Source organism: Urocitellus parryii, chromosome 9 (assembly GCF_045843805.1).
Source record: "Urocitellus parryii isolate mUroPar1 chromosome 9, mUroPar1.hap1, whole genome shotgun sequence".
Lineage (NCBI taxonomy): Eukaryota > Metazoa > Chordata > Mammalia > Rodentia > Sciuridae > Urocitellus > Urocitellus parryii.
The window spans coordinates 93,933,471-93,956,061 of record NC_135539.1 but is presented as its reverse complement, the minus strand read 5'-3'; the positions used below and the strand labels follow the sequence as shown (position 1 = coordinate 93,956,061).

The following is a 22,591-nucleotide window of genomic DNA, read 5'->3' as shown; positions in this document are numbered from 1 at the left end:
TTTTGGAGTCCCCTTGCTATGAAGTACATAGTCACAGCATTGCTGAGGGGCTGAGATCCTCCCCAACAGGTGGCCCAGGAACCAGTGAGCCTGAAGTCCAGTGCATTCCCCACGCCTGTAACCAGGGGTCTTGCAAGGGGCCAAGGGGAGCCTCCCTGGCTGGAAAGGGAGGGAAGGAGACTTCCCAGCCCCAGCTGACACTGTCTTCTTGGAGAAGAAGCTCTCTGGAGCCCCTCCCTCTGTAGCTCCTAGGTTCTGGTCAGAAGGTACATCTCAGAGGGGCTCAGGGCTCACATCCCAGCCATGCCTGGATCTCCAACTGTCATAGGGCACTTATGCTTGGGGTGCAGTGGCCCAGCACATCCCAACTCAGCTAGGAGGGTCAGCACATCCTGGTGGGCAAAGTATCTGTCCCAGCCTGCTGGCTGTTACAGCAGCCATCATAAAAGGAATAAGTTTATCATAAACTTGTATATCCACCTCCCAGGCTGACAGCTGGCCAGGTCTTGCTGGGGAGGGCAGTGTGACCTACAGGCATACCTTTCTCGTTCAGCCTCACAGTCAACAGAAGCCTATCTAGGCCTGAAGGCATTGGGGGTGCAGGGACCAGCAGGCTGCTGGCTGTGCTGGGCAGGGGTCCCAGAGGCTGCCTGGCTTCTGTGTCAGGCAGACTTGGGTATGACTCTATAAAGTTTATGCTTTCCTAGCTGTGTATCCTTGATCTCTCAAGTTTCCCTTCTATAAAATAGGGACAAGAATGTCCATGGCACCAGAGAGTTGACAAGAGGATGTAATGAACACTTAGTACAATACCTGGATGGCAAGTGCTCAAGACATCCAGCAATGATCTCTCTCTCTCTACAGGGGATGGAAAATGTTTTAGGGAGCTCTGAGATGGGAGGCCAAGGCAAGTGAGTGACTATTCACAGAGCTTCCCAGTGCACCCATGAATGTTGGGAACAGCCATATCACTTTTTCCTCACCTTCCAAGCAGAAGTTGGGGCCTGGTTTTTCTGCGTGGGCACTGTGGCCATGGCCTGACTTAGGCAAAGCCTGGACAAGGATGTCATGGTTATCCCAAGACCCAGACTCACCAGGATGTTACGGTTTCCTTTAGTGAATTCTCTGAAGGCCTCAGTAACTTGTTCCCTCGTTTTGGTCTTCTTAAAGTCCCTGTTCACTGAGCCATCTTCTTTCTGAGAAGGAGAATGACACCCCACCAGGATGTAGTCAGCAGAGAGCCCAAAGGTAGGTGGACACTGTACTCATCCACTCAACAACTACAAAGCAGGTGAGACCCATCTTGACTCTCAAGATGCTCTAGGGACAATGGAGGCAGCCAAATACTCAGGTATGGTACAAGGAGGCAGGTGCAACCAGGAGCATGGTGATTATCACACAGCAGTAGGGGTTGAGGGAGGGAAACAGCATTGTTTTCTATTCAGAGACCTGGACTTGTCCATCAAAGGTCCCTGCTATATATGCTACCCTCTTGTTAGTCACATGGCAGGTAGCTGGGTATCTGAGTGGCTACTGCTATATCCCAGGGCTTATGATCAAGTAACCCTTCTTTTACTTAATAATTACCCCCAAAGCACAAGAGTAGTGATGCCATAAATTTGGATATGCCAAAGAGAAACTATAAGACCTTCCTATAAGTGAAAGATGAAAGTTCTTAACATAATAAAGACAGAAAAAAATGTAACTTCTTTGCTGAGGTTGCAAAGATTTCCAATAAAAACAAATCTACCTGTGAGGTTGTGAAGAAGGAAAAAGAAATTTGTACTAGGTTTTACTGTTACAACTAAAACTGCAAAATTTATAAACTTTACCAGACATATATGTAAAGGCAACAATATAGTACAAGGGACTTGGTATAGTATGCAGTTTCAGGTATTTGTTTTAGGCCTTGGAATACCCCCACAGATTGGGAGGACTGCTGAATAGTTTCCCTGAAAGCCAAGATCTAATTTTATCTCTCTGCCTCTGTTCCCTGGTCTACCCCAAGAAAAGATGGCTCTGGCAAGAGCCCCGATCTTGGGCCTGTCCGTCCTCAGGTTGGAGATAGCTATAACTTCACAATGGCAGTCTCTAAAAGAACAGATGGGTGGCTGGGGCTCAGGGAGTTCCCAAGATGCATGGGAGGGAGTACTAGGTGGAGGGACCTGAAAAAGAGTCTTCCCCATGGGGCTCCTCTGCTGGCCATGAGCAGGCGGGTGCAGGTGACAGTATGCACAGTCAGCCAGTCTCTGAGCCAGCTGATGGGCTTTGCCTGTACCTGTAGCTGCACAGAGACCAGGAGCACATCCTGCTGGGTGCAGGGGAGGCACACTGTTTCAACAGATATAGGGGTAGGGAGCAGACTGAAAGGGAGGAAGAAAAGGAGGGGGATGAAGAGAATGTAACTTGCATCCACTCTGAGGGTCAGAGGCTACAAACATGAGGGAAGGCTGGTTTCAGAAGATGAGGAAGGGGCAAAGAGCTTTCTCAGCCCTGAGCACACAAAGCAGCTGTCCTGGGGGAAGGTGAAAACAGCTCCCACAGGCCACTGTGGGCAGCAAGTGAGACACTGGCAACTGCAGAAACTCACATTTAATGCCATCTGAAAAGGCTGACAGGAGGCTCCGCTCCCTTCAGCTGGAGAGTGAGGACTCAAAGACACCCAACCCTGACTCCACAGCTGGACTCTGGAGGCAAGTGGGCTGAGACTGGACAGAGAAGGGGAGAGCCAAAGCCCCTGTGGGGACTGCTACCTGCTCAGGTCTGCCTGAGACCCCCAAGGGGTGCCTCTCAGCCCTGCCTCTTGAAGGGAGGTGCCCTGAATCTTTCTAGCAAATATAACAGCAAGGGGCCTGGGCAGCAGCTCAGGGACAAGAGAGTCTTCTTAGACACTTCTCAGGACACTGAAGAGGAAAGACGGAAGGATGAGGTTTCCAAGGGCCCCTTCCTTGCTGCCTATGAACCAGCCAGGTTCCCTAACTGCCACCTCACTAGCTGGTTCCTGTCTGGGCTTCTCTGTGTTGGGCAAGGCTGAGTTAAGTGGCCATTTCTCACAGGACTGACTGCTGGACAGGGCTAGAAGCCACCCCAACTCCAAGGCCTAAACTCCCTACATGGCCACCCCACCTGTACTTCAGGCTGAGAAATAGGCCAATGGTTCCAAATGTCTGTCCCTGGGGCTGAAGGTAGCATCTTGGGCCTGAGCCAGGCAAAGCTTGCAACCCCTAAGGGGTTCTGAGAACAGTCAGGAGCCCTGAGCCTGTCCTGGAACACCCTCTCCTGAGTGCAAGCATCAGGGGTTGAGGGAGGGAAACAGCATCGTTTTCTACTCAGGGGGCCTGGACTTGTCCATCAAAGGTCCCTGCTATATATGCTACCCTCCTGTTAGTCACTTGGCAGGTAGCTGGGTATCCGAGTGGCTACTGCTATATCCCAGGGCTTGTGTTCAAGTAACCCTTCTTTTACTTAATAATGTTAAGCCGGATGCTGGTGGGGCCCCCATCACCCCACTGTGAACTGAGCACCCCAGGCAGCCTTGGGTCATGTCTTGCTGGTCTCACCTTGATGCCCTCTATCCTGAAGCCGAGGGTGGCAGTGGAGCTGATGGTCTCCCTCCATTGCATGTACCGCGGCTTGGTCACAGCCCGCTGGGCTTTCTCCTCCTCGGTCGGAGCCTCAGGGTCCACCTCGATCATCTTCTGGTACATGTCCTTTCGCAGGCTGGGCTTCTTCCGGGCCTTGGTGAGCTCCTCTTCCAGGTATGTCCTGCATGGAAGGTGAGACTGCATGAAGGCTAGGCCTGGACCACAGCTCACCTGCCACTCCTCTGGCTGCCTATGTAAAGACTCTGAGCAGCCCATACCTTGTCCAAGGGCCACAGTCAGTCTGGCAGCCCCTGAAATGAGGCACATTCATCATCCAAGATGAGCCAAGTACAGCTTGGGCTGATCCGAGGGGAAAGGGGTGGTCCTGCTGGATCAGAGCACCTCCATGCCAGGACCACCCTAAAGATCTGGCAAGCTGTAGGAGCTCCATGTGAGACCCCCACAGGGCCCAGCAGAAGGAGGAAGAAGGAAGCAGAGCAGCTGGGTGAACTGTCCAGCTCCTCTAGCTAGGATGCTGGTGGGAAAGGCGACTGATGGCAGGGTCCACTCAGGACCCCTGGGGTGCCCCCCTGGCTGCCTGGAACCCTCCCATAAAGTGAAGACTTCAGAAGCCAGGACCTGTGTTGGTTGGAGAACTCATTCTGTCCTCCACATCCCCATTCCCAGGCAGCCTGAAAGGCTGAGTCTGCCTTTAAGTCTCTGGCTCTTTCTAAAAGGGGGAAATATTTCTAGGCACAAAGGACAGACCAGAGGTGGCCTATGAAGGGGCCAAAATGCTGGTTGGAGAAACCCATATTCCACAGGAAAGATCTGGATTTCTTAGCTTCTGCTCTGTCCCAGAAACCTGCTTGGTGACCCCTCCGCATCCCTGAGCCCAGAAAGCCTGAGAAAATGTATCCCACTAAATTGCTTCATGCTGGATCAACTAGCAAAGGTCACTGATGGAGGTGACAGGGGCAGATAGCACAGGTCTTAAGTGGCCCAAGGCTGAATCACTGGTCTTGGGCTGTGGGGACATGCTCCATGCTCCAGAACATATTGCCAAACTTCCATCACCACTCCAAACTGGAGTGGGGGGTCACTCACTCTTCCCCATATCCTCCTTTAAAGTTCCCTTGTCCCCCCACAACAGGTTCAGATTCTGCCCAAGATCCTTAAAGAGGCTGAAATCAGCAGTGTTTGTTGCAGGCTGGGGAAGTGGTCTCCCCTTCCCCCCTGCGTGGGTGAGAGCTGCCCTCAGAGGTGCCCCTCCTTCCCAGTCCCCTACTCTTCTCTTCTTGTCTGTCCCCTTGTTCCAACACTTCCCAACACAGGGTCTCTAGGCTGCTGGTAAGGAACCCATAACAGAATGAATGAAAATCTACATCTTACAGATGATAGGTTTCTGAAACTACCTTATCAATTGATATCGCACTGAAAATAAAGAAAACTAAATCTCCAAGTCTTTGGAGGAGCCGTCCATGGGAAGCCTCATAGACAGAGACACCTGGTGTTTGGGAATGTCCAGTGGACATTTCCTCTGGTCAATTGCTCAGGGACAATGCAATTGCTATGGCCCACACAGCACCTGAGATGGATGTGACCTGCCAAGATATCAATCAACTGCAAGACATCAAGAAGCAAGACTCCACCCTTGAAACCTTAACCCTGTCTTTGATGTACCCCCTTAAATAAACCACCGGAGCCATCTTTCCTTTGTCCAGTTTCAGAACCCATGTGGACTAGATCTATCAAGGGCTTCGACTTTTGTAAATATATTTCTGAGTATTTGTGTTCTGTTATTCACTAATTATTTAAGATTTTAAGTTTTAGGGTAGCTTACACCCTCCTGGGAAGGAAGAAGCCCTAATAATACGCTGGCCTCTGATATATGAACTTGGACCTACTCATTCAGAGAGATGATGAAAACTGTAAGGGGGAAGTCATTAGCTTTGGGTTGGGCACTTCCATGCATGTGCAAGCATGTACATACATATATGTGTCCTTGTACATCACATGCAAAGCCAAGTCAATGACAACAGGCTGTCCTTGAATTTGTAGGTACTGTGTGGCTGGGACAGGGGGCAGCCAGGTTGGGTCAAGGGTTCCAAATGCTCCTTAGGGCCTTGTTCAGGCCTGCAGGATGGGTGGGTAGGTGGCTGCACTTCTGCAAAGGGCTCTCAGTAGCTCTTTAAACAGGAAGTAGCCTTTAGTAGTGTTGAATCCCTGGTCACATGGACCTTTCTCCTAAAAGGGACCCTGCAGCTCCATCTGTACAGAGTTGCCACACCCCAGAAGAGGAAGGAGCCTAGGAGGAGGTGCCCCCAAGAGTAGCCAGTTGGATAGTGGGACTGTGGGTCCACTGAAAGGTGAGCCTCCCTGCACCCACTCACCTCCATCCCAGAGGGAAGATCAGAGCTCCATCTCATACAGAGGAGCAGAAACCTGCTCACCCAATGGCTGGACTCTGGGAGAGGAAGTGACCCAAGACTAGGTAAAAGAAGGAAGGCAGCTCCCATGGGGAGCCAACAGGTGGCAGACCAAAGTCACCCACAGCTTTTTGAGGGCAGAGTGCTGGAAACCCAACTCCAGTCTCCCCCTCTGTCCCTTGTTGCAAATGACAGGAAGATACTACCAACTCTCCACAAAGAACAGCCCCCAGAGCATTTTGAACATATGCCCATGTGAAACTGAGGACCAAAGAAGCTCCAAGTATAAGACACTTTCAGCACTTGCATGGCCTCTTCCTGAGCAACACCCACCTCCTGCCCTCCAGCCCCTCCATGGTGTAGCTGGGCTTGCTGATGGGCCTTCCTACCACTTCAGTAGCATGTCCCTAGTATTCTGAAGCCCAGTGTTTAAGATGGCCCCAGGCTCCAGCTTCTCTCTGGGAAGGATGAGCCATACTCTAGGGATGACCAATGGGTGTTGGTCTTAGGACAGACTCTGAGGCCAAGGTTTTTGGATCAAAGTATTTGGGAGGTCACATTCCACTTTCCAAATGTAGCTAGACTAGCACACTAAGAAGACCCCACGGAACCTGGGTCCGTGGCAGGCACCAGGCTGCAGATAAGGTCTGTCATGGCATGACGGATGGCCCTGGTAATACCCAAGGTGCAATGGGAGAGATGCTGTCGAGTCAGGGGATGGGGGCAGCCTGGGCTGGGAGATGGGTCTCCTGTCCCCTGCAGTCTCTCAGGGAGCAGAGAGGCACACAGAGAAGCCTGGCCTTGGAATTAGCTGCAGCAGGAAGCTCTGGGGCTTCTGTCTTCCAGGAATAACTAGCCCCAAATTCATCACTTGGGGTACACTTATTTGGGCATCCAAGTGAACACTAAATAGAATATTTTCCATGTGTTCATGCAGCAACTTGAAAAGCCCCTTCCCTGCAAGTAGGCTGAGCCCTCTGCTGTTTGGGTTGGAAGGAATGATTGTACCTCCCTTGAGAAAGCACATCCTGGTGTGCCAGGGAAGGGTCTTCCAGGGACAAAATAAGACTCTGGAAAAGAGGAGCAGCCATGTGGTAGCTAGAGGGACAGTTTGCCCGCCCCCCATGCCCAGCTCCCTGTGGGCTGGAGATATTGAGGGCCTTGGATAGTGGTAGGGGGTGACCAGGCACGGAGTAGAAAAAAACAAAGAGGCCTGTACTTCTCCATGTCCCTGTCCCTGCCCTGGGGGGCAAGGGCAAGGGAGCACCAGGCAGCCAGCTGGCAGGGTCTGATTCTAGGACACAACTCCCAAGAGAAGCAAGGAGAAAGAACAAGAAACCTGGCTGGCTTGGCCTACTTCTCTCCTGGCCTCTGTCTCTCTCTCACACACACCCCTCTTTCTCAATATCCTCATAGAAGAAGTAGACCATTCAAAGCAGACACAGGCTTCAGCTCTGAACTTGGCCTCTCTTGGGAGTGGCATGGAGGAGCCCATGTCTGGCATCCAGTCTGGGCATCAGCAGCCAAGGCCAGGCTCTCCAGGGTGAGCACATGGTGCTGAACACCTCCTGCACGGATAGACTCAGGGGGTTACACCAGTCTCCCAGGAGAAGAAGGAGCCATGAGGGGGTTCTTGGGTTGGAAAATAGCCAAAGTTTGAGAGGAAATAAGAAAACCCTGCAGCCAAACCAGTGGCTCAGGACTGCCCTGGTCTCAGGCCTCCTGCTCTGTTCTCCACCCTGCCTCCTCCTGCCCCTTTTCCTGTCTCCTCTTCCTGCCTGGGTTCTCTCCCAGCTTATCTCCTTGGACAGAAGGCAGGCTGAGCCTGGGCCCTGTAGTTAGGAATCTGGAGGACAGGGCATGCCAATTATGCCCACAAGTCCAATGACCCTTCCAGTCTAGGGAAGGTCAGACCCCTGAAGCACCCTACTCAGGGCTGAGGCCATCTGTAGGCTGATCCACAATGGGGACCTACCTCTCAAGCTCCTGGGCTCCCTCCCTAGTCATACTCACAGTGGGCACACAATTTTTGTTGTTTTGTTTTTTGGCAGACCAACATGGTTGCCAGCCAGTTCTCTCTACTCCTCTCTATTCCTGAGCCCCCTGCAGCTTGCATAACAGGAGGTCACCATCTTCCTACCTCCCTACTTGATATTCCCTCACCCCCCCACACCCAGGAGCCATCCCACCTGTCAGAGGGCAGCTTTATCTGCCCCTCCCTGGGGGGCTTGGCATCCAGCCAGGGCCTCTTTCTGGCTCCTGCTGCTTCAGGTCAGCTCACCAGAGTGGGGAAGGAGGTGTCATGACAAAACCAGGGTCCCTATGCCTTCTACACATAAAGGGAGTGGACTTTGGGGTGGGAGAGGTTATAGTTGGTCAAGCAGCCCCCATGGCCTGTCCTAGCACACATGAGATCTCTGAGACACCCTAAATGCTGCCAGGTATCTGCTGCGTGGCCAGATGTGGTGTTGGGGTAAATACTCCTGCAGCAAGGAGTCTGGCCCACCTGATGCCCATCTTGCAGTCCATCACGCAAGGAGAGTCAAAGTCAGCCAGCAGGTCATCCATCTGGTTGTAGCGCTCCCCATCCTTCACCACGTCCCCATGGTAGGCAGGCACAAAGGGCCTCAGCACATCAGCCATCAGTCGATCCAGGCAGCGCTGCTCCGACTCACAGTGCTTCTTTAGGATCCGGCCATTGGCAGCCTCCTTGAAACTCCCTGCAGAGCAAATGAGAGGAGGCCCTTGGTCCCCAGATATAGCCCACAGAGGTACTCTCCACTCAGAGGACAGCTCCTCCATCATAGCACCTGGGTCTCCCTGGGATGCTGCAGTACTGGTTAAGCCTGGGGTTAAAGACAAGTGCTTTAAGGGGAATGGGATGAGACCCAGTTCCCCCACTCACCAAATGCAACCCTGGACTGGCTCTCCAGCTTCCCTGACCTCAATCTCCTCATCTGAGATGGAGACTACCAGTGCTCACAACTGGAGGGTTAGCAGGGCTACAGGAGAGATCTCTTCACTTCATGGTATTATTATTAGCGTCCCCATCCTCATGGTCAACCTGCTTCTCCAACATGAAGGTGTCTCCCAGTCTCAGTAGAGGAAAATCCCTGAGAAGACAGGATCTAGTACCGGGACAAGGGAGAGACAGTGAGCTGAGAAGTAGAGGTCTAAGGTCTGGGTTACCTGGGCAGAGTTCCTGCCAAGCCACTCCTCTGGGTAAGTATTTACAAAGCGTGTCCATTCCTGTGCCTGACTTTGGTTGGGCCAATGTGGTTGAGGAACTTAAAAAAAAGTCAGCCCATGTACTGGCCCAAAAGAATCTGCAGGCCAATGAAGCCTAAATCCACTAAAATGACCCCAGAGGACAGTGCATGCCAAAGGGTCCCCAGAGGACTAGATGATCCTGGGGACTTTGGTGTCAGATGTTCCCTTCTTCTGTTGCTGATGGGTGGAATAAAGATCACACTCTAGCCAGGCTCCCTAGCCACTTCCACCTGATGTTGGCAAGCTGTGGTTGTGGGGCGACCTGTCCATATCTTCCAAAGCTTCCAGCTCCTTTAGGGCAGAGACTACATGTCCATGAAAGTCGCAACCCCTAGCACCACAGTGATGCAAACAAACAACAGGAGCTCAGTGAATTGGTTAGTTCCGTCTCTTTATCCAGTGGTGTCCCAGCTATAAAGACTGGCAACTTCATCTGTTTTACTGAGTAAAATTGGAAGAGACACTGAGAGAGAAAGAGAGAGCCTTGAAGATGATAGAGACAGAGACAGGGACAGAGAAAGGGAGGAGGCAAGGGACAGGGTGGCATGGATTCTACAGAGGTCAGTTGTCCATGCTCATTTGCAAGGCAGTGTCAAAGTCACATCTGTCACTGCTGTGGCTGTACTTGCAGACGAGAAAGTCTCTTGGAGAGGAAGCTGTTCTGATGCTTCCATCTCCAGGAGCCTCAGGGCCAGGCCCTCCCCTCCCACGGCTGATGGGTGGCTTCCCACACACAGAGCAAGTCCAGGAGAGTCGCGTCTACCTGCGTGTCCCGCCAGCTGGATCCAGGGATACTTCTTCTTGAAGGACATGACAAAGGGAGACCAGTGCACCATGTTTTTTATTTTTCTCCATGATTTGCTCTAGAAACAAGCAAACAAAAAGTTCTACATTAGAAAGACAGCCACAACTTTCTGGTTAGGATGTAAATCACTGGGGCTACAAGGCAGGAGTGCCACGACCACAGCACAGGTGCCCTTGGGACACTTCAAGCACCTTCCTGGTGTCATCCAAATGGTGCAGTCACGTGTGGCATTGTCCCATTTTGTAAATAGGCTTAGCAAGATGCTCAAGGGGTCTCCAGGGACGAAGGTCAGGGATAGGTGATGGAGGAAGGCAAAGTGCTCCCAATCCAGTGCTCCCCTTTTCGGATCCTTCCCCAGGACGTGCCCTTCTTTGTGGTCCCTCTCAGGGCCTCGGTTTCCTCCGCTGTCTAGTGAGAGATAGACAGCTGGTCCACCAGGCTTCTGGGATGAATGGGCACCAGAACTCTGGAAAACGACCTCCCTCATGCCAAATTCGATGCTCCTCTGAGGATGATTCAGCAGGCCACTGTTACCCAGCTGCAGTGTTGCACTGCACATTCAATTTGCAGATGTGGTAGCAACAGAGGTAGATCCTGCCTACAAGTGGTTTGAAGAAAGACTTTAAAAGGAATTTAAAGGGACAGCACTTCCCACCCATGACCTCAGTGTCCATGGAGGTGAAAAGTCCACAGCTCTCTCCTTTACTCTACTTTCTTCTTAGGAAAGTAGAGTAAAAAGTAAAAAGTAAAAATGGCCAGAAACATCAGTGGAGGAGGGGGTGTCCTTTGGACAGAAAGGAGAACTAAGGTTTATTGAGCACCTTATTTTATTTTTACCACAAGCATACAGGAAGTTATTAATATTTCCATTTGTCCCTGAGCTTCCAAGTCATAAGAGAGAAAATTGGGATTTAAATTAGTCTCATCTTGGAACCAATCTAGGTGCCCTTCAACAGATAATGGATAAAGAAAATGTGGCATATATACATAATGAAATATTATTCAGGCATACAAAAGAATGACTTTATAACTTTTGCTGGTAAATAAATGGATCTGGAGACTATCATGCTAAGTGACATAAACCAATCCCCCCAAAAAACAAAGGTTGAATGTTCTCTCTAATATGCAGATGCTGACTCACAACAAGGGGCAGGCATAGAAGTTCAGTGGATTAGACAAAGGGGAATAAAGGGAAGGAAGAAGGGATGGAAACAGGAAAAACAGTAGAATGAATTGGATATAACTTTCTTCTGCTCATATATGAATACATGACCGTAACTCCATATCATGTACAACCACAAGAATGAGATCCTAATTAGAATAAGTTATACTCCAAGTATGTATGTATACTTTCATGTATATTTAAAAAGAACAAATAAATAAATTAACCTCATCTATATAGCTCCTTACAAAAAAAAAAAAATCCCTTTCGCTCCAGAAAGAAATATGTCCACAGCAGGGGAAACAATCCTTATGTTAACTTTAAAAAGAGTGGATCAAATGTCCCCCCAAACACTCCAGCTCAAAAGGGAGGGAAAGAACCTGTAACAGGAAGCATTTCAAGGTCCTGAGAAAGTGGGTCCCTGACCAGCCAAATCAGAGAGCAAAAGTCACAACAAACAAGGCTCTGAGCTGGGAAAAACAAGGAACTGTGCAGAAGAGGGAGATGATGGGTTGGGGGGACCTCTCCTTTCCCAGTCCCCAAAAGCACCTGTGGAGGAAGTGGAGGCTGAGGAATCTCAAGGTGAAATCAGCCTCCTTTGCGTTTCTCTTTGGTGAGACTGCTCGGTCATAGCTGCTCTGTCATCAAGTTTTCAAGTGAAAATCTGTTGAAGGAGAGGAAGTCTTCCCCACTGAACCTGGTAACTTCCGTCCCCTTCCCAGAAACTTCCACCCTGCCACCAAGACTGACTAGGTTCTTAAGTGAGGGCAGCACAGTGCAAGGCCATGTGACAAAGGGCCGGCCTCTGCTGACAAGGATGTTTTTCCTAGATGGTTATGATGGAGATGGCCAAAGAAGGCTGGGAAGGCTGCTGCACTTCTTATCTAAGCTCCCAGAAGGCTGCGTAAACAATCAGGCAGACAATGGGTGAGGGCAACAATGGAGGGGCAGAATTACACAAGGAGAACCAAGCAGGAGCTCAGTCATCGCTCTCAGAGGCCATTAAGGTAGGTCCAAAGGAAAAATGCACAGGCCCTCACCACCTGCTGGGCATATCCCTGCAGCAGACAAGGGTCTGACAGGCTGTGGGCTGCAAGGAGGAAGAGGAAGATGTGGTCCCCCGGGTGTTCCCTATCCCAGGCCCTTCCCCAGTAAGGAATAGCTAAACTCCATAACCTTCCTTCACGGCCCTTCTCAGGGCCTCTGTTTCCTCTAGAAAGCTGGTCCACCAGGCTCCTGGGACTGATGGACATGCTAAGGACCCTGGAAAATGAACTCCCTCATGCAACAAGGCAAAACCAGAAAAGAAGGATCTTGTGTGGGGAGTCCTCATGGGGGTCACAGGTAATTTGGGGACAGACTCAAGAGACAGAAGGAGACAACTCCAGCAGGACAGACCTGAAGCAGTTGGCTCCAGATCAAGCAGGCACAGAGGCTGGGAAGTGGAGGGAGTATAAGCAGGGGAGGAAGCTGTAGATGCCCCATGGAGAAACTGGGACTCGAGAGTGAGGGATGGGTATGGGAAGGCAGCCAGGACCCCGCAGTTAGGACCCTGGCCTTCCTCACTGATGGCCCTTGAACAAGTCCCTGACCCTTTTCTTGTCTGTTAAATGGGAGTAATGCATAGACCCTTTTCTCCCAGGAGATGGAGCTATTAGAAGACTGCATGGGCTCAGGGGTATTTGTGGAGAAGCCTTTAGGTCTCTGTGTTCAAGGAAGGGACACAGGGGTCTCTGAAGATACCCTGGAAACAATCATTCTGGGCTAAACAGAGGTATTGTCATAGGAACTGGAGAATAAAGACAACAGAGCCTCCGACTGGTTCAGACCCATGCTGTTGGTAAGAAGCTTCCTGCAGTCCCATAAGGACACCAGGCATAGTGAGCCTATGACCCCAGGAGGCTAGAGGGAACCATGCTGGACAAGAGAGCAGGACATGGACTCAGCAAAGGCACTGGAAGCTGTGAAACCTCTCCTTCCCCAATATTTCTTCCAAGGCTAAAGACCAGCGGTCCAAAACAGAAAGAGGGGTACTCCAGGGTGGGGAGCCCCTGTCAAGGTCAGCGTGTTCAAGGGCCTCCCAATACTCCTGAGCTCTGAGGAGGTGGGGCAGCCTTTCAATTGATTTCCCTTTTTCCATACCTCCTCCCTCCATTTGGAAGTATTTCTTCACCATGAGAATGGGCAGAAATTCTCAAGAGTCTGGCCATCCCAAGGCTGCTCCGCCTGGACAAAGGCTGTGGAATATTCCACTGGCGAGGAATACCATGCCTCTGCCCTCGAGACTCCTGCCCTCTTCCTGGCAGCAGCATGCAGGGGTTTTCCCGGGGGGTGGGGCGTGGGGGGCGACTGTTAAATAGCAGCACCCAGGCAGTGGCCAAGTTGCTGCCAAGCATTAAGCAGAAAAAGTTCTTTCCAGATCCAGGGCCAAGGTAGGGAGAGGAAGGCTGCAGGGTGAAACATACCCTCCTGTCCTAACTCTGAGGGGCGGAGAAAAATAAAAGAATGAGAGGACATGACAGGATCATTCCCTTCTGATGGTCCTGAGACCATAGCATCCAGCTCAGAAGTCAGACCTACTTCTGGTAGAAGCTGCTTTCCAGGTAGTGGGTGAGGGCAGGTTAGGCAGATGGTCTTGCCTCCAAGCCCTATGCTGCTGAAGGAAGCCACAGTCCTCAGAAATGGATTTCGGGCCTCTTCCCCTGGCTAAGACAGGTGGTGAGGCAAGAAGGAAGGCAGCCAGACAACCTGGAGGAATCTCATCCAGGGGAACGTAGTGCTGTCAGTCCTGGCCCTCCTCCAGGGTAGATTCTCAACAGCAGACTCCATGGTTTTCTAGTCCAAAACCAGATTATAGACCCAGGCTTCTGGTTTCTGAAGCGGAGCAACCAGCAACATCAAAGCGACCTTCAAATGCCTCCAACATGGTGGTCTGGCAAAGAGTACCTGGGTACCTATTGATTTCACTGGCTTGGCTCCTCCATCACCTCCCAACCTTCGGGGGCATCCTCTGAGGACCCTTCCCAGAGTGCCCCAACAGCTCCATTGGCATGCCCAGTCCCCACTGGCATACTGGGCTGCAGGGTCCTCCTAATGTGAATCTGAGGCCATTAACTAGCTGACTGACCAGATCTACTGGGTCATGTTGCTGGCTGGCATGCAGTTCTGGGATCTACCTATCCAATGAGTAAATGTGTGGTCTTCCTAAGTCTGCTGAGCATTGAAGTACAGGGGGACTCACTGCTGGCGGGCATAGCTCTATCATCTCACTGGGAGATAAAAGAGCTCATTTCCATAGATTCTCAGACGAATCCTCCAACCCCACAGCCAGCACAGGGACTGGTGTGTGTATCTGTAACTACTGTCATTTACCATGGTCTGGCTATGTGAAAGGCACTGGGCCAGGGGCACATGACCTTGTTCTGACCTTCACAACAACCTGATAATTAATAGGGGAGCATTTTCTCCATTTTACCTCTGGCCCTAGGCTCAGAATTGCCCAGAGCCCTTAAGAACCTAGGGTAGAAATGATCTTTCCTCCAGTGGGACTGCCCTAGCCCAGGCCAAGCCCAAGGGAGGAAGTCTAGACAGGGTCTCCAATTCCATGTGGCTATGCAGACCAAATTCCAAACCTCCCAATGAGGTTGGTGGTCCCTGGGGATATGCCATCCTCTAGCTGATTCTCCCAGTCAGGCATCCCCAGTTGTGCTACAGGGAAACACTGTCTTAAACAAATAAGAAGGCCACCTGGCATAACCTCCACATCTGGCCTTTGTCTTCCATAACACAGGTAAAAGAGAAATGGTGGGGAGCAGGAAGCGAGGGAAGGGAAGCAAGGACCAAAGCCACGGGCTGTGGGGAAGAAAGGACCTCGGGCCATCCACTTATGTGTACTTTAGCCATTATCAGGATCAGCCACGTGATATTCAGGTCCAGCCCAAAATGAGTATGAAGAGCCCCTTGTCCAAAATGTAACAAGAGTGTCCAGATGGGAAGGGCAGGGTGTTAACCATGTGTGGGGGCCCTTTGACAGGCCTTCTGCACTGCATGGCTCTCAAGCATGCCCAGGATGCTGTTCTGCCTCCCAAGGGGGTGTGGGGGGAGCTTTGAAAAAAATGGTCCCATTGTTTGGTGGTGGCAGGTGACCCTGGGTCTTCATGTCTCAGTGTCCTGACTTGTGTACTTTGACAGTGATCAGAAGCTCCTCAATGCTGGGGGAAGGGGGAGAGCTCAAGGCTAGGTGCCTTCCGATCTCCTTGTGGGGCTCAGAGCAGCCTCCTGAAAAAACCTAGCAGGGGAGATGAGGAGGGTGGCAAGTCCTCAGCTTTCCGACTCATTCATCTCCTGCATGTTCTTATTCCTGGGCTGCTGGGGTATGTCTGAGCCACTCAGTAGACACCCCTCCAGTCCCCCCTCAGGAGGACTAACCACTCAGGGCCAGCACTCTCTTATCCTCAGTTGGACCCACATGCCCTCGGGTTCTGCTTCTATCTCCTAGCTACTTCCTGCCCTGCAAACAACATGGAAATTCTCAATGCAATGTGTGTGGGGGGCGCGGGCAGAAAGGTTAGGGGTGCACACTCCTCTGTTGTGAGGACTAAAAGATGCTTAGCAGCCCCAGCAGGTCCCATCCCCTATCCATACTTGGAAATATCTGCAGTCTACTAAACTTGAACTCTTTCAGGCCTGTGAGGTTTTGCAGGCAACTAACTTCTGGTTCCATACACTCCTTCCCACCCTAGCCTCAGACTCCTAAAGGTGTTGCCATTAAGGATTGTTACAAGAGTGGCTGCAGATTGCACAGGATTTAGCTAACCCTGTGAGTACTTATAAGCTATTGCACGTGTGTGCACACGCGTGTGTTACTGGGGAATTAAATCTAGGACATGTTAGCAAGCATATGCTAGCAAGCACTCTATCTCTGACCTACATCCCCAGCCCTCCCTGTGTGTATTTAAAAACTCAGCTCAGAAAACTTTCTCTCTGATTTAACTTTACTTTCTGGGTTTTTCCAACTTGCCCTCGATACAGCTCCATCTCAGTTCTGGGTTTTGTTTTTTGTACCAAGGATTGAACCCAGGACTGCTCAACCACTCAGCCACATCCCCAGCCACTTTTCATTTTTTTACAGTCTCACTAAATTGCTGCTGCTGGCCTTGAACTTGTGATCATCCTGCCTCAGACTCCTGAGCTTCTGGAATTATAGGCATGCGCCACTATGCCTGGTCCAATTCTGGGTTTTTGAGTGACACCATTACCCAGCCAGGCCTAGAGGTTGAGACAAATCTTAACCAGCTAGGAGGAGGGAGACCAAACCCAACCCTCTGGGAACCTGATCAGAGGCACCTGGAGAGCATTACATTTCCAGGCAGGTGTGGGCTTTGCTGTATTTCTTACCAGAGTCCCTGTCATTCTTCTCCCAACAGCTGCAGCAGGCCTCCTGAAGACAGTGACTTACAGTTCCAAGTCTACCCTGAGGCAGGCTGCCCCTCCTCCAGTTACCCTTCTGACCAGATTTGATGGGCCCACGGCTGGTTCACCCTGTAAACTAGGACCCCTCTCTCCCTCCAGCAGATTCTGTCCAAAATCCTCTGCCTCTGAGCTAAAAAGGCAGTCCACAGCCCTAGAACTCATTTCTAGAAGGCGGCATGATAAAGCAGAGCACAATTCCAGTTTGGGGGTTAGAATGAATCTCTGCTCTACCAACTCCCTCTGCAGCTGGGCCCAGACTCGAGCATCCTCATCTTTAAACTGGGCATCCATACAGAGAGAACTCAAGGAGGCAGTAACCATACACAGGTGCTCTGCATATGGTGGTGGATGGGCAGACCAATGCATTAGGCATTTAAATGTGACTTCTTTGCATGTGCAGACTCAGATCCTCGTGCATACACACACAGCAAAGAGTTACCCTAGCTATATTGTTTTTGGAGTCACAGAATACAGAGATTATTTCCCTTTTCAATATTTGACAGATTTCCCCATCATCTCTTTTACTATAAGTATATGGAAATTCTTCCTTTATAATTTTCTGTTCACTTTTTGACTTCTGTGTATTTTATTATTTTTAATGCAATACTTTTTCCTCCAAGGCACAGTGAACTGGCAAGAGTCCAGTGGGGCCCTTCCAGGAGACCATATTGCCAGATGGCAATCAGATAAGCTAACTGTGTGATTAATTGATTAAAAGCTTCTCCTCCAATGAGAAGCAGCTCCAGAACTCTCACAGGGTGGCTTTAGCCCTCTGAATCTATGACTCCAGGAGAATCTGAGCTGGTGTGAGCCCAGCTATGTCGATATCAGTTTCTGGTTCAGAAGGTCAAAGAAGTTGCAAAAAGGAGAGAGAATGAATTCCCAAACCACCCATTTCAGGTGTACAGAACACTGCTAAGCACCACTAAAGAGCAGTGTTCTTAGGGTCAATAGTCAGAGTTTTCAAATTTCATTTTATAAGGGGGGATTATGACCATTTTTAGCCCCTGTCCCAACTGACTCATTCCTCCAATTTGCTACTTTTTCCTCCAGCACTTCCCTTTTTATTTAAATAATTTGATAACTCTGCTAACTTCTATTTTTAGATAATTATAAAGAAAGAATTTCCATCTACTTATAGTAAAAGAGATGATGGGGAAATCTGTCAAATATCAGAAAAGGGAAATAATCTCTGTATTCTGTGACTCCAAAAACAACACAGCTAGGGTAACTCTTTGCTGTGTGTGTATGCACGAGGATCTGAGTCTGCACATGCAAAGAAGTCACATTTAAATGCCTAATGCATTTCTGGGTATTGTGGTAGCATCTTATGGACACCTTATAGCACTGATAGCATTATTTCCATTTTGTTAATTATGAAACACATTCAGAGACATTAAGTAACTTGCCTCAGGTCACACAGCTTCCAAGTTTTATGCCATTTAATTCTGAGGATTTTTACTTCAGCAAACAGAAGACTGGGCCTCTGATGTTTCTCCTGTTTCTCCATCTACCTGTCTCTACTCCATTTATAAAATAGTGTCACACAACACACCTATAATCCCAGGATTTAGGAGGCTGAGGCAGGAAAACTGAAAGTTCGAGGTCAGCCTCCAACACTTATTGAGACTCTTCCTCCAAATAAAAATAAAAAGGGCTGGAGATGCAGCTCAGGGGTAGAGCACCCCTTGGCTCAATCTGTAGTACCAATAAATAAATAAATAAATAAATAAATAAATAAATAAATAAAACAAAATCACACATAAAAAGCAAGTGCTTTGTCACAAGAGTGACCTTTCAGATGGGGAAGGCCTGAATAAAGACCTGCCTTCCCCTCTTCCAAGTCTGTTCCCAGAAGGTCCTGGCGGACACAGGCTTTAGGGAAGGCACATTTGACAAAGCGCTAAAAGCAGAGGAGGGAGGGTCCGTTCCGTGTCAAAGCTCCTGTTCTGCTCTTGCAAAAATCTAAGTGAAAGTCATTTGAGTTTTCCATGTTTGGAAAAAAAATGCTTTTTTCTTCCTCCTTCTTCTTTTGGTCTTTCTAAAAAAGCAGTTAGGGTTTCCCTAGTGATCAGTGCGGCCTTCACAAGGGAAAGGCCTGCTGCTTCTCCCAGGCTGCAGCGGCCAACTTTGTTCTTTGTGCTCTCCCCTGGCAGAGCCTGCAGTGACGCAGAGTGCGAGCCCAGGCAGGTAGGGCCCTGGGCTCAACAGCTCCCTCCTGGGCCCAACAGCTCCCTCCTGGGCCCTGGGCAGAAACCTGGAGGCGGCCCAATGCAAAACTTGCTCTGCCAAAAAGGAGCCCTGAGCTGAGAGGAGGAAGGCCAGGCCTTTCAAACCAAGACACTGAAGATTGGAAAAATAAAGCCCAGGGACTTGGCAGGGCAGGTAGCTCCAGCTAAAAATAAAATCTAGATTTAAGACTAACTGCCTTCCTCCATTAGCAAACAAGAATCCCCTGAAAACCAACTGCAAAAATGCCGTGTGAAGAAGACTTTAGTCTATGTTTTATTTTATTCCCTCCCTGACCCAGCCCTCTCACCATGTTCCCACATCCGGGTGGCCCAGAGCTTCTCCAGAGCTGCCCACCCAGCTGGAACCTCTTCTCACCTCTCCTTTTCAGCCACACCAGTGTAGGGGGAATTACGCCACAAACTGCAGCTCGGCTTGTACAGGTTGAGGATAGTTTTCTAAAATGCTTGGGACCAGGAGTGTTTCAGATTTTGGAAAATATGCAAACATATAATGAGATCTCTTGGGGATGGGATCCAAGTCTAAACATGAAATTCACTTCTGTTTCATATATACCTTGTACATACAGCCTGAAGGTAATTTTATACAAATTTTTAGTGCACCTGTGTTTTGACTGCAAATGCCATGTGAAGTCAGGTGTGGAGTTTCCATTTGTGGCATCATCTAGGTGTTCAAAAGTTTTTCCATTTTAGAGCATTTCGGATTTGAGATTTTTGGTTTAGGGATGTTCATTCTACACCTCCTTTAAAAATCAGTGCTGGTCTGGGGCAGGAAAACAAGGATGGTGGGTATTAGATCAACCCTTGCAGGCCAGGATGCCCTGGTTACCACAGGCATGAGAAGCATGTACTGGCTTTGTGTCCTCTTGGGGTGAGTGTTCTATCTTCTCCACTCCTAGCAAACCATTAGGGCCACCGTACTTGGGTGTGCGGTGTGTGGAACTGGTCAAGCAGGAGGTAGAAGCTCTGGATGCAATGTTCAAGCCCCTGCTAACTCTTACTGAGGGTCACCTCCTGGCTCAGTTCACTCCTAGCAGCATATTCTGGTAACATCCAGGAAAATCCTAAGTGTCTGCCCAGCTATTCTCTCCTGATTAGTTATTTTCTTCCTGTTACAACTCACAGTTCAGTTTCTAGACCATGGGTAGCACCCAAACTGGCACCTTAAGGGTCCTTCCACCTGCTCACTCTCCCTCCTCCATCATCGTCCCAGGAGGCTGTCTTAGACCCAGGAGGCAAGGACAGGGCTGCCTGTGTAGAGTCTCATCTGAGTTCCCTGAATACTTAGGAGCAGGAAGAAGCAAGATTCCACCAGGGCCACAGGACCAACCTCAGATACCTCCCTGCACTCACTAGGCACCCTCAGCTCTCAGGTACCTCTAAGATCCAGCAGAGGAGGCCATCTTTTTGTCTCACATCTGTCTACCTCCAGGTCCCTGCTCTGCCCTGCCTGCCCACTCTCCCTTCTCCTTTCTGTGCATCCACATCCTACCTCTCCTTCCACAGATCCCTCTGGAATTTGCAAACTTGCCCTGCCTTCTCGGTGAAGCCTCTTTTGGGGTGTTCCAGCCCCACAGCATTCCTGGGATCCTCCCCACAGCTCTACCCTTGAGTGCAAGTGATTCTTATGTACCACACATCATGCCTGTCAGTGGTGGGAATGCTCCTGGAGGACTGGGAATCTGTCCTAACCCTTTGGTATATCCCCAAGCTGGATTCCCAGTAAATCTGCAATACTCCTAAGAAAATTCTTCAGGGTCCAACAGACAGTAAGGGCTCAAGCCTAGAAGAGAAAACATACCCAAACCAATGTTCACCCTGCTGTACCCTCATCTGTTCACACCTGGATTTTTCCAGAGACACCTCCAGGTATCAGGAAGGGCTTGCATATGCAAACTTCCTGTTCTGTCTGCCTGGGGTTGTCTCCATGTGCCCCACAGTTTGGCAACCTGGCTGGCCCCACACACAAGAGGATCTGGAGAATCACCTTTCACTCAGTTTAGTTCACCTTGCTTTTCCCCTTGCTCTGGGATGTCCTTGCTGGTGGGTAACATCCACAGCCAGGACACAGGGGACACCAGCAAAGAAGGCTCTTCCACTAGAGACTCTTTCAGATTCACCCTCCATCCCTTGTCCTCATTTTCCAGGAGCTGGCATCAAAGGGGGCTATAGTCTTGCCAAACCAGTCTTTTTTTGGTTATCCAAGAATCGAGGTGTCCTTCACCCAAAATGGAAATGTTCCTAACCCTCCCCACCAGACAGGGCCCAGAAAATGCTCCATCTCTGGTGAGAAGGTCACTAGCTTGGCTCTTCCCTCCTCCTCCCTCTTGGAGTCCATCCTCTTAAGAACTAAAAATAATGGAGGGCGAGAGGACAGAGGGGAATCTGAGAATGATGTGGAGCCCTAGGAAATGCCTTGGTCCACACAGAGCCCAGTATGGCTCCCACACCAGGAGGCCATCCGGGTGGGAACCAACAATAGGCGGAAATAGGGAGCAGCAGAGGAGGGGGCCCGGAAGGGAGCCCGAGGGTGGGCAGACTCTCACACCACACTTCCTAATGGATAAAGCCCAGAGGACACAGAGTCTCAGCCTTTCCTCTGGGAAAGGGCCCCTGGGGCTCTGCCCAGCTGCTGAGGGCCACCCCTGCAACATGCACCAGCTCCCCCTTCCCCTCCCCCACCATCACCCTTAACCTCTTCCACTCCTCCCCAGAGATTTTATTTTTATTTTGGTAAATGCAAAAAACAAGCCTGAGTTACATAGGGTGGAAATCTACTGAGGGCTTTCACTGGCAACAGACAATCAAGGCTAAAGTTATGGAATGCTAAGCACCCCAGAGTTTCTTCTGGGCCAATCCCTCAAAAGGACCAGTCAGGATGTGAGACCTCAACCCCACCCCAACACCTTGGGAGGGCTTCGCTGGCCTGGGGAGCTAGAGCCACTTAATCCTTCCTTCTCATCCCCTGCAGGAGTGAAGCAGAGCCAGAGTACATGGGCTGTTCTGGTAACAGTGGTGACAGCTGATAAGCATTATAAGCCAACCACAACCAGACACAGTGTTAAGTATTTGATATGCATTGTGTATGTACAATAATAAAAGTGCCTCAACCTACCATAGAACTGTTCTCATTATCCCATTTTACAGAAGGGGACACTGTGGCACAAAGAATTAGAAAATTCATCCAAGGTTCTATGGATAGTACATCTAAACTGTGATCTGAATCTAGGTAGACTGGTTCCAGGGTCCAAGCTCTGTGTCACCTGCTTGACTACCTCATTTCTTGCCATTTGTAATAAGTAACTTTATAGCCAGATTAAACTCAAGTTTAGATCCTGTTATTCCTGGCCAGTGGTATTAGGCAGGTTACCAAACTTCTCTAAGCTTTGGTTCCTCCTTATCTGCCAAGTGGGAATACCACCTATCCTGCAGAGAGGCTTTCAGGATTAAATAAAACCAAGTGTTGTGCCGGCTACAGGAGCGCTCAACCTCTCACTTGAACAATCTGGTCTCTGAGCTCTCAAGGGCAACAGCGCAGGTAGGATGAGACCTAGGGGATGCAGCTCCAGACTTTCAGTGGATATTAGCAGTTAGGCCAGACTACCTCCTCCTCTATTTCA

At 50.0% G+C, this 22,591-nt stretch overlaps 1 protein-coding gene across 4 annotated transcripts in view; it reads right to left on the bottom strand.

The window, feature by feature from the left end:
• Itpkb (inositol-trisphosphate 3-kinase B) overlaps positions 1–22,591 on the bottom strand; it is a 100,431-nt gene that overhangs the window by 5,700 nt on the left and 72,140 nt on the right. For all 4 annotated transcript variants that reach the window (XM_026405748.2, XM_077802461.1, XM_026405752.2 and 1 more), the window contains exons 3-6: positions 10,047–10,146; positions 8,520–8,733; positions 3,561–3,765; positions 1,095–1,196 (exon numbers count right to left, since the gene is read on the bottom strand). In XM_026405748.2, coding sequence (XP_026261533.1) covers positions 1,095–1,196; positions 3,561–3,765; positions 8,520–8,733; positions 10,047–10,146 — 621 coding nt within the window. The remainder of the gene's footprint in view (positions 1–1,094; positions 1,197–3,560; positions 3,766–8,519; positions 8,734–10,046; positions 10,147–22,591) is intronic.